The following is a 13,314-nucleotide window of genomic DNA, read 5'->3' as shown; positions in this document are numbered from 1 at the left end:
CCTTGCAAAGGATGGGCTAAAAAAGTGGTGAAATGATTCCGCAAAATTGATGTTACCAGCAGATACTGTAGTTCTGTTACGGTTTGAGTGCTGAACACTTGACGGTCCCACGGTTGGCAAGTTGGAACTGTGAGATTCACTACGTGCACCACTGGTGTTTTGTGGAAAAGCACATGTAAGATTCTGCAACAGTCTCTGCTGATACTCCTGCATGCATGCATCCCTTTCTATGGCAGGAATAATTTCGGCAAATTTACTTTTGTACCGGGGATCTAACAGTGTGGCAACCCAGTAGTCAGGATTATTTCTAATTCTCACAATTCGAGGGTTATGTTGCAGGTAGTGCAGCAAGAAGGCACTCATGTGTGTTGCGCATCCAGGAGCACCAAGTCCCTGTTGTGTTGGTGGCGAGGTAACAATCATGCTTCCTTCCTCTGTCCTCTCCCCCCAACCTCGCACAACAGAAATGTGATCAAGGTCTCCCTCATCTGATGAGTCTTCCATCAGTTCGTCCTCCACTTCTTCCTGGGCTCCTGCACCTTCCTCACTAGTTTGGCTGCTACCATGCGCCCTGGTAAAACCATCTCCCCCACCCTCACATGCCTGCCGCCTTGGTGCTCCCGACCGTCTGGACCTTACAGATGTTAGCCCTTCCGCATACAACTCCTCCTCCTCTACTTCCTCCACCTCCTCTTGTGCCACCACCTGACTCCGAATTCTGTTTAACATGTGCTCCAGCATGTAAATCACCGGAATAGTCATGCTGATAATGGCATCGTCAGCACTAAACATCTTCGTCGCCATTTCAAAACTGTGCAGAAGGGTGCATAGGTCCCTGATCTGAGACCACTCCTCCAGCGTGATTTGCCCCACCTCTGGATCTCGTTGGCCCAGGCTATACGTCAGAACGTATTGCACCAGGGCTTGTCGGTGCTGCCACAATCGCTGCAACATGTGCAGAGTTGAATTCCACCGGGTAGGCACATCGCATTTTAGCCGGTGAAGTGGCAGGCCCAACGACTTCTGTAGAGATGTAAGTCGCTGAGCTGCGGGATGCGAACGGCGGAAGTGAGCACACAGCGACCGTGCCCTCTGCAGAAGGCCATCTAGTCTGGGATAGTGGGCTAAAAATTGCTGGACAACCAGGTTCAACACGTGAGCCATACAAGGCACGTGTGTGACATTGCCCCGGCGAAGGGCCGCACCCAGGTTTGCAGCATTGTCGCACACGGCCTTCCCTGGTTTCAGGTCCAGTGGAGACAACCATTCATGAAATTGGTTCTCCAGAGCTGACCACAACTCTTCAGCTGTGTGACTCACATTTCCCAGACATTTCAAAGTAAAAACCGCCTGATGACGTTGAGCCCTACTGCCAGCATAGTAAGGAGGTGTGCAGGATCCCTTCTGCGCAGTTAGAAAGCTTGTGGCATGACCAGACAGGCTTTGGGTGCAGGTGGAAGACCGAGAGGAGGTTGAGGAGGCAGAAGCAGTGGAGGAACTTTGAGATAAAGAGGATTGACGCACAACTCGTGGGGACGGCAAGACTTGGATAGCAGCCCCTTGTCCTTCTGTCACCATAGTTACCCAGTGCCCAGTCAGCGACATGTAACGCCCCTGTCCATGCCTACTCGTCCAAGTGTCTGTGGTGAAATGCACCCTGTCACACACAGAGTTTCTCAAAGAAGCGGTGATGTTGTGTGCGACATGCTGGTGGAGCGCAGGCACACCTTTCTTTGAGAAGTAGTGCCGACTGGGCATCTGGTACTGGGGCACTGCGACGGACATAAGGTCTCGAAAATCCTCTGTGTCCACCAGGCGGAAAGGCAGCATTTCTGTAGCCAAGAGCTTGCAGATGGTGAAATTCAACCTCTTAGCTTTCTCATGGCTAGGAGGAAATGGTCTTTTACTTGTCCACATCTGAGGGACCGAGGGCTGGCTATTGTGCTTAGACGGGGTTGATAAGGGTGTCCCCGGCAAACTGCCGGTCTGTGAGGAAGATGCAGGCGGACATGTTAGGTTGCCTTGATCCAAAGGTGGTGCTATCGATGTCGGACAGCGCTCAACACCAGCTGGTGTTACCACCTCCAAAGAAAATGATGACCTGCCAATCACGCTGGCTGCTGCGGGTAAAGAGGTGGCAGGTCTGTGCCCCAAAACAGGTGTGACTGCTGTCCCCCCAGTCACAGAGGATGAAGAGGCCGCGGATGCACAAGATATGGCAGACGGTGGTTGGCCCGGCCGGCTAGGCCGCATTGTAGCACACTGAGCTTCCCACTGCAACTTATGCTTCATGTCCATGTGCCGGTTCATGCATGAAGTACTCAAACTATGTATTTTTTGGCCTCTACTTAGCTTTTGCTGATAAATGTTACAGATAACACGAGTTGGGTCATCTTTATCGATCTGAAAAAATGCCCAGGCTATGCAAGGCTTAGCACCCATGCGACCTGAAGAGCCACCACGACTTGTGGTGAGAGGCAGAGTTGTGTTTGAGGATGCAGTTGTTGACGTGCTTCCAGTACTACGTCTCTGTCCAGGAAGGCGCAACCTGACCTCGTCGTCACTAGCATCTTCCTCCACCTCCTCTGCTGACCTCATCTCTTGGCTGACTGTGGGTTGACAGTAAGTGGGATCTCCAACCTCATCATCATCACCCTGTGCGTTATCACACCCGTCGTCCTCAGAGCCAACCTGTTCCTGCCCTGACAAAAAACTAAAGTTGTCGCTCCAATCAGGTATTTGAGTCTCATCATCGTCTTCCTCATTGTCTCCACCAACAGGAGTTACAGTTTGGGAATGAGGGTCTACATTATGGTCAGAACCTTCTGCGTCTGGTCCTGGATCCGACTCATAAAGATTCTGGGCATCAGTGCAGATCATTTCCTCGTCTGGATTCACAGAAGCGCTGGAGTCGACCTCTGATTCCCAGGCTATAGTATGAGTAAACAGCTCTGCAGACTCAACCATCTGTTCTACCTCATACTCAGACGGGCAGCTGGAGATTTGGGAGCTGTGAGGAAGCAAGTGCGATTGGGGTGACACCTTTGAGGACTGGAGTATTTGTGATGTTGAAGTTGATGTGGAGGAGAGCCCACTTAAAGGAGCACTTGATATCCGTTGAAGCACCTGCTGTTTTTGTGCCTCATCTGGAATTTGTAGCGATTGGCGTGGCCGTAAGAAAGGGATCTTATCACATTGTCCGCTAAAAGAAGTAGACATTTTAGTTTGGCTGGAAGATGGTCTTTCTTCTGCAGATGTTACTGTTGCTTTAACACCTACCCCACGGACACAACCTTTTTTCCCCTTCCCAACACGCCTATTCCCCTTTCCACCAGCAGCAGGCCTTTTTCCACTCATTTTGGTGGTTAACTAATTCACAACTCTGGAGTTGTTTGCACAAAAAAACAATGGATGGGAACCGAGCAGAGCTGAGTGGCCAAACTGTGGTATTAGGCCAAAACTATTGGCTGGGTTAGATGCAGAAAAAAATTATATTCAATTTGCAACCTGATGGAGGTCTGTATAGATGGATTAATAGAACAAGTCCCACACACAGCTAGAAGCCCAATATTTTTTCAGAGGTAGATGCAGAAAAAAATATATTCAGTTTGCAACCTGATGGAGGTCAGTATATATGGACTAATAGAACAAGTCCTACACACAGCTAGAAGCCCAAATATTTTTTCAGAGGTAGATGCAGATAAAAATTATTTTTAATTTGCAACCTGATGGAGGTCAGTATAGATGGACTAATAGAGAAAGTCCCACACACTGCTAGAAGGCCAAATATTTTTTCATATCTAGATGCAGATAAAAATTATTTTTAATTTGCAACCTGATGGAGGTCAGTATAGATGGACTAATAGAGAAAGTCCCACACACTGCTAGAAGGCCAAATATTTTTTCAGAGCTAGATGCAGAAAAAAATTATATTCAGTTTGCAACCTGATGGAGGTCAGTATAGATGGACTAATAGAGAAAGTCCCACACACTGCTAGAAGGCCAAATATTTTTTCAGAGCTAGATGCAGAAAAAAATTATATTCAGTTTGCAACCTGATGGAGGTCAGTATAGATGGACTAATAGAACAAGTCCCACACACTGCTAGAAGCCCAAATATTTTTTCAGAGCTAGATGCAGAAAAAAATTATATTCAGTTTGCAACCTGATGGAGGTCAGTATAGATGGACTAATAGAATGATGCTATGCCCAAAAGATTTTACTTCACTAGGTGCAGTAAAAAAATTGGTATTCTATACACAGGTGGTATATCTTGCAACACAGATAGGCTACTCCACTGACTAACACACTCTGCAATAGGCCAAAAAGGATTAGCTTTGCTAGATTCAGCCAAATGCTGTGAAAAAAACTTGCACAGCACTGGCACAGACCTGCCTGGCAAAAACTGATAGGAACTGATGTAACCTAGTCCTGAAAAGGACTCCAATTACAATTAGTCTTTACTCCCACAATCTATCTATTTAAGAGCACAGACCTGCCTGATAAAAGTCGTAGGAAATGCTGTAACCTAGTCCTTAAAAGGACTGCAATCACAACTATTCCCTACTCCCAAGCTATCTGTAGATTTGTGCGAAAATTGGCTTGAAATTAACAAGGTATAGCGCACACAGCAACAGCGGTGCCGTCTAACACGCAGCTGCAGCAGTGAGAAAATGGTGACGACGGGGAAAATGGCTTGGTCTTATAGGGCAAGGACATGTGACATACACTGCCAATGCGGGAAAGAGAAAAAAAAATGGAGATCTTCATTATTCCTGCAGAGATCCATCCCCTGCCCCTCCCCCCACCCCGCTGTACACTCAAACTGCGTATTAACATTAATTTTCATCATTACTGAGAAAAAATCCAGTTATGATTTTGGTGCACGAACAGTTATCGAACATAACCTCGAACAGCCGAATTTTTCTCAAATCGTTCGTGTTCGCCGAACGGCTCGAACACCGCCCAAAACAGCTCGAATTTGAGATTGGCGAACAGTTCGAGTAGAACAACGCTCATCTCTACTCGGGACAAGCACCCGAGTATTTCAATTTGCTCGACCCGAGCATTTTAGTGCTTGCTCATCACTAGTACTAACCATTAATTAGACTTTATAGCGCTGCAGAGCTGTACCTCCTTTTTTGGGGTTTTTAACCCAGACAGACAGGATTCAAAAAAATGTTGCCGAACAAGGGCAAAATTGGATTCCCTTTAAGACATTTTATTACGCCCATTTCTCTGAAACAATCAAATGAAACGTCTTCTTACCAGCACTAGTGTTGAAATAGAAATGTTGTACTCGGGGCTCCTTGTGGCGATCTCCTAGACTGGTGGCATGCGGCAAGCGTCTCCACTCATACCATACTGCAGAACTTCCATTGTTAACAACCTCTAGGACTGAGGAAGCTTTTTCTCCTGCAAGTGCTTCAAAAGTAATACGTGTAGAGATGCCAACTTTTTCCTACGATAGGAAAAAGGGAGAAGTATAAAGACATTTTCTAATATACAGTAGTTGTTCTCAAAAGTTTACATACCCCGGCAGAATATTTCCTTTCTTGGCCTTGTTTAAGAGAATATGAATGATAACAAAAAAACTTTTTCTCCCCTCATGGTTATTGGTTGGGTGAAGCCATTTATTGTCAAACTATTGTGTTTTCTCATTTTAAATCTTAATGACAACCAAAAACATCCAAATGACCTATTCTTACAATAGGCCGTCACCCAACATCCTCACCGATCAGCTGCTAGCAGCTCCGGGCACTGGAGGCAAACACTCAAATGAGCTGCACTGCGCAACTCCATTCAATTTGTAGCGGCTGCTGCTGGTTACTGTAGAACAGCATGCTGATCAATTTGTAGCCAGCTAACCCTGGAGCTGCTAGCAGCTGAAAGCTGGGGGTGCTGGGTGTCAATCTCTTGTGACCGAACAACCTCTTTTATGTTACCAGAGGCATACCCTGAAGTTCCTGGGCACCAATGCCAAATCTGTCACTTAATTATTTATTTATTGTACTTATACAGCGCCATTAATTCCACAGCGCTTTACAAACGCCATCTTCACTGTCACCATTGGGGTTCCTAATCTATATTCTCTACTAGTATGTCTTTGGAGTGTGGGAGGAAACCCACAGAAACATGTTGAGAACATTAGAGATGAGCGAATCAGGCAAAATTCAAATTTCCTGTTCGCGTGTTTTTTTCACGGGAAATTCAATTCACGGAGAAGTTATTCTCAGCGAATTTAATGTTCTCAGCGAATTTAATGTCCCTTATTACGATCTTGGGGTCTTTACATTTATTATGCTCAAGGGTCTGTAATGTGTAAAAAAAATGTAAAAAATCCTTCTATTCAACTCACATCTGACTTTTCTGGCCTTTGTGTTACTCACCACTACCCGTCCAGTCCTTGATGCATCTTCTGATCCCCTGCCACTCGCACTAGAATCCCCAAACGCTCAGCCAGGACTTCTAGCTTTCATGAGGCCTTATTTGCATCATATTGAAGTCACTTTTGTTTTATTGTCTTGTGGTATTCGTTGACATTTTTGACGCAAAATTCTTCAAAATAGTACACACGGGTCATGAATTTAGAGTATGATTAAAAATCTCTTTTTTGTCTTTAACTGTTTTTTTTGTGAGTTTTGGTGCTTAAATCCTTTAAAATGTCACACAATATGCACCGATTTGATAACTTTGCATGAAACCTTACTCCAGGCAGGGACTGGAGTCAGATGGGCCACAAAAATGAATTTCGTAAATCTGTCTAAAACATCTGGTTGAGAAAAATTGTTGAGGGAAAAATCAAAAAAGACTTAAAAAAGAAAGACAACTTAAAGGTGGGGCAAAACATATAAAGAATAAGCCACAAACACCAAAGCCAATAAAAAGTAGCAAATTACTCCAGAAAAGTGGAGAAACAACAATGATGATTTGGGGCCATTAAGCAAACAGTTTTTCAACAGAATTCTAACACTGTTCGAAATGTTGCAAAATTTTTGCAACTTTTTGTCTATGCCAACACAGCTAATTTTTTGAAAAATGGGTGGAGGTTAATGGGGAGAGGGCAGGGCTGAGTGCAGGTGGAATAATTCATCATCATTTTCTACAGTCATGTCCTCCAGTCCCTGACCAAAGTACATTTCTGGAGGAGGTGCACGGCAAGTGGAAGATGTGTCAAGTTCATTAAGAAGCACACACCTCTTAACGAATTTGGCAAATCTTACTCCAGTGGACCCTTCATCAAGACTAGCGTAAAAAACTCCAGTTTCGATTAATCGGATCCTTATGTAAATTAGAACATTTTTACACACTGATTAACAGAAAAGGAGTAATGTAGCCTGTATGTCTTACTTTGCAATTACTAACATTACATTTCATCTGTTCTTGCCCATGTTGTGAGTTAATCAAGGTATTACTATAATATTTTACATTACCCTGAAAGACAAAGAGTTTTCTATCCAAACTGCTGGCTGACCACAGAAAAGCAGTGAGGGACCCAAGACAAAATCTGGAACGACATCAGGGAAATCGCTGAGTGGATCCCTGTAACAGCAAGCAAGACAGATCCTTGTAATACATGTCATGATCACCTACAAATCACCCGTCATCGGCTGCTCATCATTCTTGGCTCCTCCAGTATACTCACTGGTTTTCTTTATCTTCCGTCGGAGTTTCTTGAAATTCGTCACTTAGTGGCACACGTTCAGCAGATACAGATGTAAATGGACGTCCTCGCCCAATCACTTCCAAACCATCTATATCCTAGAAAACGAGAAGAAGGGTTTAGTTACTTGGTGGATGTTTAAAAGGAATTTGTCACCAGGTTTTGCCACCTAATCTGAGAGCAGCATAATATGAAGACAGAGACCCTGATTCTAGAGATGTGTGACTTACTAAACTGCTTGCTGTAGTTTTGATAAAATCACTGTTTTATCAGAAGGAAATTATCACTAGATAACTAGTAAACCTGCTCCATATTCATAAGCTCTGTATAACTCCACCCCCACCACTGACTGGCAGCTTTCTAGGCACCGAGCATAGGCAGAAAGCTGCTAATCAGGGCTGTGGAGTCAGAGTCGTGGACTCGGAGTCCATTTTGGTGGAGTCGGAGTCAGACTCCGACTCCTAAAATATATGATAAATTGGGTACAGTAGTTCAATGTAGTTTGTGGGGAATATTTTTTCATAAGAATTTGGAAAGGTTATGAAATGTCCTATTCCTGATCTAAGGGTTTAGACTTTTAACTGAGATGAATCTGTGCTGCAGTTTATGTACAGTACAGACTAAAAGTTTGGACACACCTTCTCATTTTTTCTGTATTTTCATGACTATGAAAATTGTACATTCACACTGAAGGCATCAAAACTATGAATTAACACATGTGGAATTATATACTTAACAAAAAAGTGTGAAACAACTGAAAATATGTCTTATATTCTAGGTTCTTCAAAGTAGCCACCTTTTGCTTTGATGACTGCTTTGCACACTCTTGGCATTCTCTTGATGAGCTTCAAGAGGTAGTCACAGGAAATGGTTTTCACTTCACAGGTGTGCCCTGTCAGGTTTAATAAGTGGGATTTCTTGCCTTATAAATGGGGTTGGGACCATCAGTTGTGTTGTGCAGAAGTCTGGTGGATACACAGCTGATGGTCCTACTGAATAGACTGTTAGAATTTGTATTATGGCAAGAAAAAAGCAGCTAAGTAAAGAAAAACAGGTGGCCATCATTACTTTAAGAAATGAAGGTCATTCAGTCCGAAAAATTGGGAAAACTTTGAAAGTGTCCCCAAGTGCAGTTGCAAAAACCATCAAGCGCTACAAAGAAACTGGCTCACATGAGGACCGCACCAGGAAAGGAAGACCAAGAGTCACCTCTGCTTCTGAGGATAAGTTTATCCGAGTCACCGAGTCACCGAGTCAATCGCAGGTTAACAGCAGCTCAGATTAGAGACCAGGTCAATGCCACACAGAGTTCTAGCAGCAGACACATCTCTTCAACAACTGTTAAGAGGAAACTTTGTGCAGCCGGCCTTCATAGTAAAATAGCTGCTAGGAAACCACTGCTAAGGACAGGTAACAAGCAGATGAGACTTGTTTGGGCTAAAGAACACAAGGAATGGACATTAGACCAGTGGAAATCTGGGCTTTGGTCTGATTAGTCCAAATTTGAGATCTTTGGTTCCAACCACTGTGTCTTCGTGCGACACAGAAAAGGTGAACGAATGGACTCTACATGCCTGGTTCCCACCGTGAAGCATGGAGGAGGGGGTGTGATGGTGTGGGGGTGCTTTGCTGGTGACACTGTTGGGGATTTATTCAAAATTGAAGGCATACTGAACCAGCATGGCGACCACAGCATCTTGCAGCGGCATGCTATTCCATCCGGTTTGAGTTTAGTTGGACCATCATTTATTTTTCAACAGGACTATGACCCCAAACACACCTCCAGGCTGTGTAAGGGCTATTTGACCAAGGAGGAGAGTGATGAGGTGCTACGCCAGATGACCTGGCCTCCACAGTCACCAGACCTGAACCCAATCGAGATGGTTTGGGGTGAGCTGGACCACAGAGTGAAGGCAAAAGGGCCAACAAGTGCTAAGCATCTTTGGGAACTCCTTCAAGATTGTTGGAAGACCATTTCCGGTGACCACCTCTTGAAGCTCATCAAGAGCATGCCAAGAGTGTGCAAAGCAGTCATCAAAGCAAAAGGTGGCTACTTTGAAGAACCTAGAATATAAGACATATTTTCAGTTGTTTCACACTTTTTTGTTAAGTATATAATTCCATATGTGTTAATTCATAGTTTTGATGCCTTCAGTGTGAATGTACAATTTTCATAGTCAAGAAAATACAGAAAAACCTTTAAATGAGAAGGTGTGTCCAAACTTTTGGTCTGTACTGTACATGAGAAGTAGTGAAGCTCCTCCTCTACAGATAAGGGGAAAAAACAAACACACATGGAAGGATTGCCTGCACTCATCTCAGAACTGCTGGAGTGAACAGGAAAGCAGGATTAAGAACAAAAAAGAACAGGTTCTGGCTATTATAACTGATAATGCTTCAAACATGATAAGTACAATTAAACTGATGAATGAGAATAATGTAGGTGAACAGCAGCGAGAAGAACATTTCAGATTCAGTATGTTGGAGATGGAAGGCCGCAGTCCCGTTCCCATAACGGAGGAACAAACAGATATTACTACAGAAGAACAGCAAAATTATTCTTTAATTAGATGATCTTGTTGAAGCTGCTTCACACCTCTCTCCTATTCATCACACCTCTCTCTATTCATCACACCTCTCTCCTATTCATCACATGCGCTGTGTTTTGCACATGCTGCAGCTGGCAATAAGAGATAGTCTGCAAGAGGGACACGCTGCAACTCTGATTAGCAAAGTGAGGAAATTGGCTATTGCTGCCAGAACCCCTAAAATTGGTTCCATCTTGAAGAGACGTGCTGGAAAAGGGGTAATTGTGGAATTACAACATTTTTCACTTGCTCTCAAAGAAGTTCATCAAAACTTACCGTGCACGAGGCAATTCCTTTATACTCTGAAATTGTTAGAGATGTTGCCCATGTGGTTACTGCTTTGCCACCAACCTAAGTTAGTGTAGAGAGGTTGTTTTCTGTTTCAGAAAATGTTGTCTATTTTCATCAGTTTTAAGTGATAAAGGTATATTTCAGCCCCAAGTACTTTTATTTATTGTACTTGCTTATATAGTGCCATCAAATTCTACAGCGCTTTATAGACATTACCACTGTCCATCTTGGGGCTCACAATATAAATCCCCCATGAGTATGTATTTGGAGAGTGGGAGGAAAAACAGAGTATCCAGAGAAAAACTATGGAAACACGAGGAGAAAATACAAACTCCTTGCAGATGAACCCGAGCGCTGCAAAGTAATGGTGCTAACCACTGAGCAACCGTGCTGTAACCACTGAACCACAGTGCTCTCTTTAGAGTAGCCATGGGAGGGCACTGCCACTGCACAATAAAAGTAACACAGAATAGCCAAGCCCTGAAAGGGTAGTGCCTGATGACGATCCATTTCAGGGTGGGGACAGCAGTGTGGCAGTGACCACAGCGACAGCCCCCTGATGACATCTCGTTTAAGAATCCCCAGTGCATGCTGGGAAACTCAAACAGAATGACATCGGATGTAAGAAAAAAACACATAGATAGGAAGTTACAGGCGAGAGAAGAGTTGTTTTTTTATTGTAGAATATTAGAAAAGTACTTAGTTTTTTACATTAAATAGATAGAGAATCATATTTATTTCTGTTTTGGACAACCCCTTAACTAAACTTTCATTTTTTTTTTTATTTTGTACACCATGGAAAAGTATGAAGCTTGGCAAATCACTTTATTAGGGAACTTGTCTTCATTCCTGTAAATGAAATTGCATGTAAGCGACTTCCAAACCCCTGCCTTTTCCCAGTCTATTTACCTGCCTTTAGCTGGTGGAGTACAGATGATGGCAGTGAGAGGGTCAGCACCTGTGTTCTCTTCTGAGTATTGTACTTATCAAAACAATCTCCTGCAACTCTAGCCTTATCTTTTACAGATAGTGAGGCACAGGTGCTGACCCTGTCACTGTCATCATCTGTACTCCAAATTAATGTGTCTTGATCTTAATGCAAGCAAAATAGACTAGGGAAGAGCAGGGGTCTGGAAGCCACATGCACGTTTTTAAATAATTTTCCATGCCGGACAAAACTATTAAAAATAGATAAAAGTTTAGTTACTCTTTACTTGGTTTTGCCATTTATTTTTGTTGTTGTTGTTTTTTTTTATCATTATGGGCATGGTTTTGGTTATCCAGATGTCTTCAACTTATCCATCATTTGAGACTTTTCAAAGTGTCACATAATGCATACACAACTGTACTCTAGCACCCTAGTGAAGTACAAAATATAACCTTCTTTTTTAATATATATATTTTTAGAATATATAAGAATAATAATATATACAGTACAGACCAAAAGTTTGGACACATCTTCTCATTTAAAGATTTTTCTGTATTTTCTTGACTATGACAATTGTACATTCACACTGAAGGCATCAAAACTATGAATTAACACATGTGGAATTATATACTTAACAAAAAAGTGTGAAACAACTGAAAATATGTCTTATATTCTAGGTTCTTCAAAGTAGCCACCTTTTGCTTTGATGACTGCTTTGCACACTCTTGGCATTCTCTTGATGAGCTTCAAGAGGTAGTTACCGGAAATGGTCTTCCAACAATCTTGAAGGAGTTCCCAGAGATGCTTAGCATTTGTTGGCCCTTTTGCCTTCACTCTGTGGTCCAGCTCACCCCAAACCATCTCGATTGGGTTCAGGTCTGGCGACTGTGGAGGCCAGGTGATCTGGCGTAGCACCCCATCACTCTCCTTCTTGGTCAAATAGCCCTTACACAGCCTGGAGGTGTGTTTGGTGTCATTGTCCTGTTGAAAAATAAATGATGGTCCAGCTAAACGCAAACCGGATGGAATAGCATGCCGCTGCAAGATGCTGTGGTAGCCATGCTGGTTCAGTATGCCTTCAATTTTGAATAAATCCCCAACAGTGTCACCAGCAAAGCACCCCCCCACCATCACACCTCCTCCTCCATGCTTCACGGTGGGAACCAGGCATGTAGAGCCCCTCCGTTCACCTTTTCTGCGTCGTACAAAGACACGGTGATTGGAACCAAAGGTCTCAAATTTGGACTCATCAGACCAAAGCACAGATTTCCACTGGTCTAATGTCCATTCCTTGTGTTCTTTAGCCCAAACAAGTCTCTTCTGCTTGTTGCCTGTCCTTAGCAGTGGTTTCCTAGCAGCTATTTTACCATGAAGGCCTGCTGAACAAAGTCTCCTCTTAACAGTTGTTGTAGAGATGTGTCTGCTGCTAGAACTCTGTGTGGCATTGACCTGGTCTCTAATCTGAGCTGCTTTTAACCTGCGATTTCTGAGGCTGGTGACTCGGATAAACTTATCCTCAGAAGCAGAGGTGACTCTTGGTCTTCCTTTCCTGGGGCGGTCCTCATGTGAGCCAGTTTCTTTGTAGAGCTTGATGGTTTTTGCAATTGCACTTGGGGACACTTTCAAAGTTTTCCCAATTTTTCGCACTGACTGACCTTCATTTCTTAAAGTAATGACGGCCACTCGTTTTTCTTTACTTAGAATTTTTATTATGGCAATAAAAAAGAAACTAACAGTCTATTCAGCAGGACCATCAGCTGTGTATCCATCAGACTTCTGCACAACACAACTGATCGTCCCAACCCCATTTATAAGGCAAGAAATCCCACTTATTAAACCTGACA

General features: G+C 43.4%; 1 protein-coding gene across 1 annotated transcript in view; it reads right to left on the bottom strand.

The window, feature by feature from the left end:
* MYCBPAP (MYCBP associated protein) overlaps positions 1 to 13,314 on the bottom strand; it is a 103,781-nt gene that overhangs the window by 72,022 nt on the left and 18,445 nt on the right. The window contains exons 9-11 of the mRNA XM_073681212.1: positions 7,646 to 7,761; positions 7,434 to 7,542; positions 5,269 to 5,461 (exon numbers count right to left, since the gene is read on the bottom strand). Of these exons, the coding sequence (XP_073537313.1) occupies positions 5,269 to 5,461; positions 7,434 to 7,542; positions 7,646 to 7,761 (418 nt within the window). The remainder of the gene's footprint in view (positions 1 to 5,268; positions 5,462 to 7,433; positions 7,543 to 7,645; positions 7,762 to 13,314) is intronic.

Source organism: Phyllobates terribilis, unplaced genomic scaffold (assembly GCF_046119375.1).
Source record: "Phyllobates terribilis strain yellow unplaced genomic scaffold, ASM4611937v1 Scaffold_5__5_contigs__length_657084704, whole genome shotgun sequence".
Taxonomy (NCBI): domain Eukaryota; kingdom Metazoa; phylum Chordata; class Amphibia; order Anura; family Dendrobatidae; genus Phyllobates; species Phyllobates terribilis.
The sequence above is the reverse complement of the archived record's forward strand: the minus strand, read 5'-3'. Positions and strand labels throughout refer to the sequence as shown.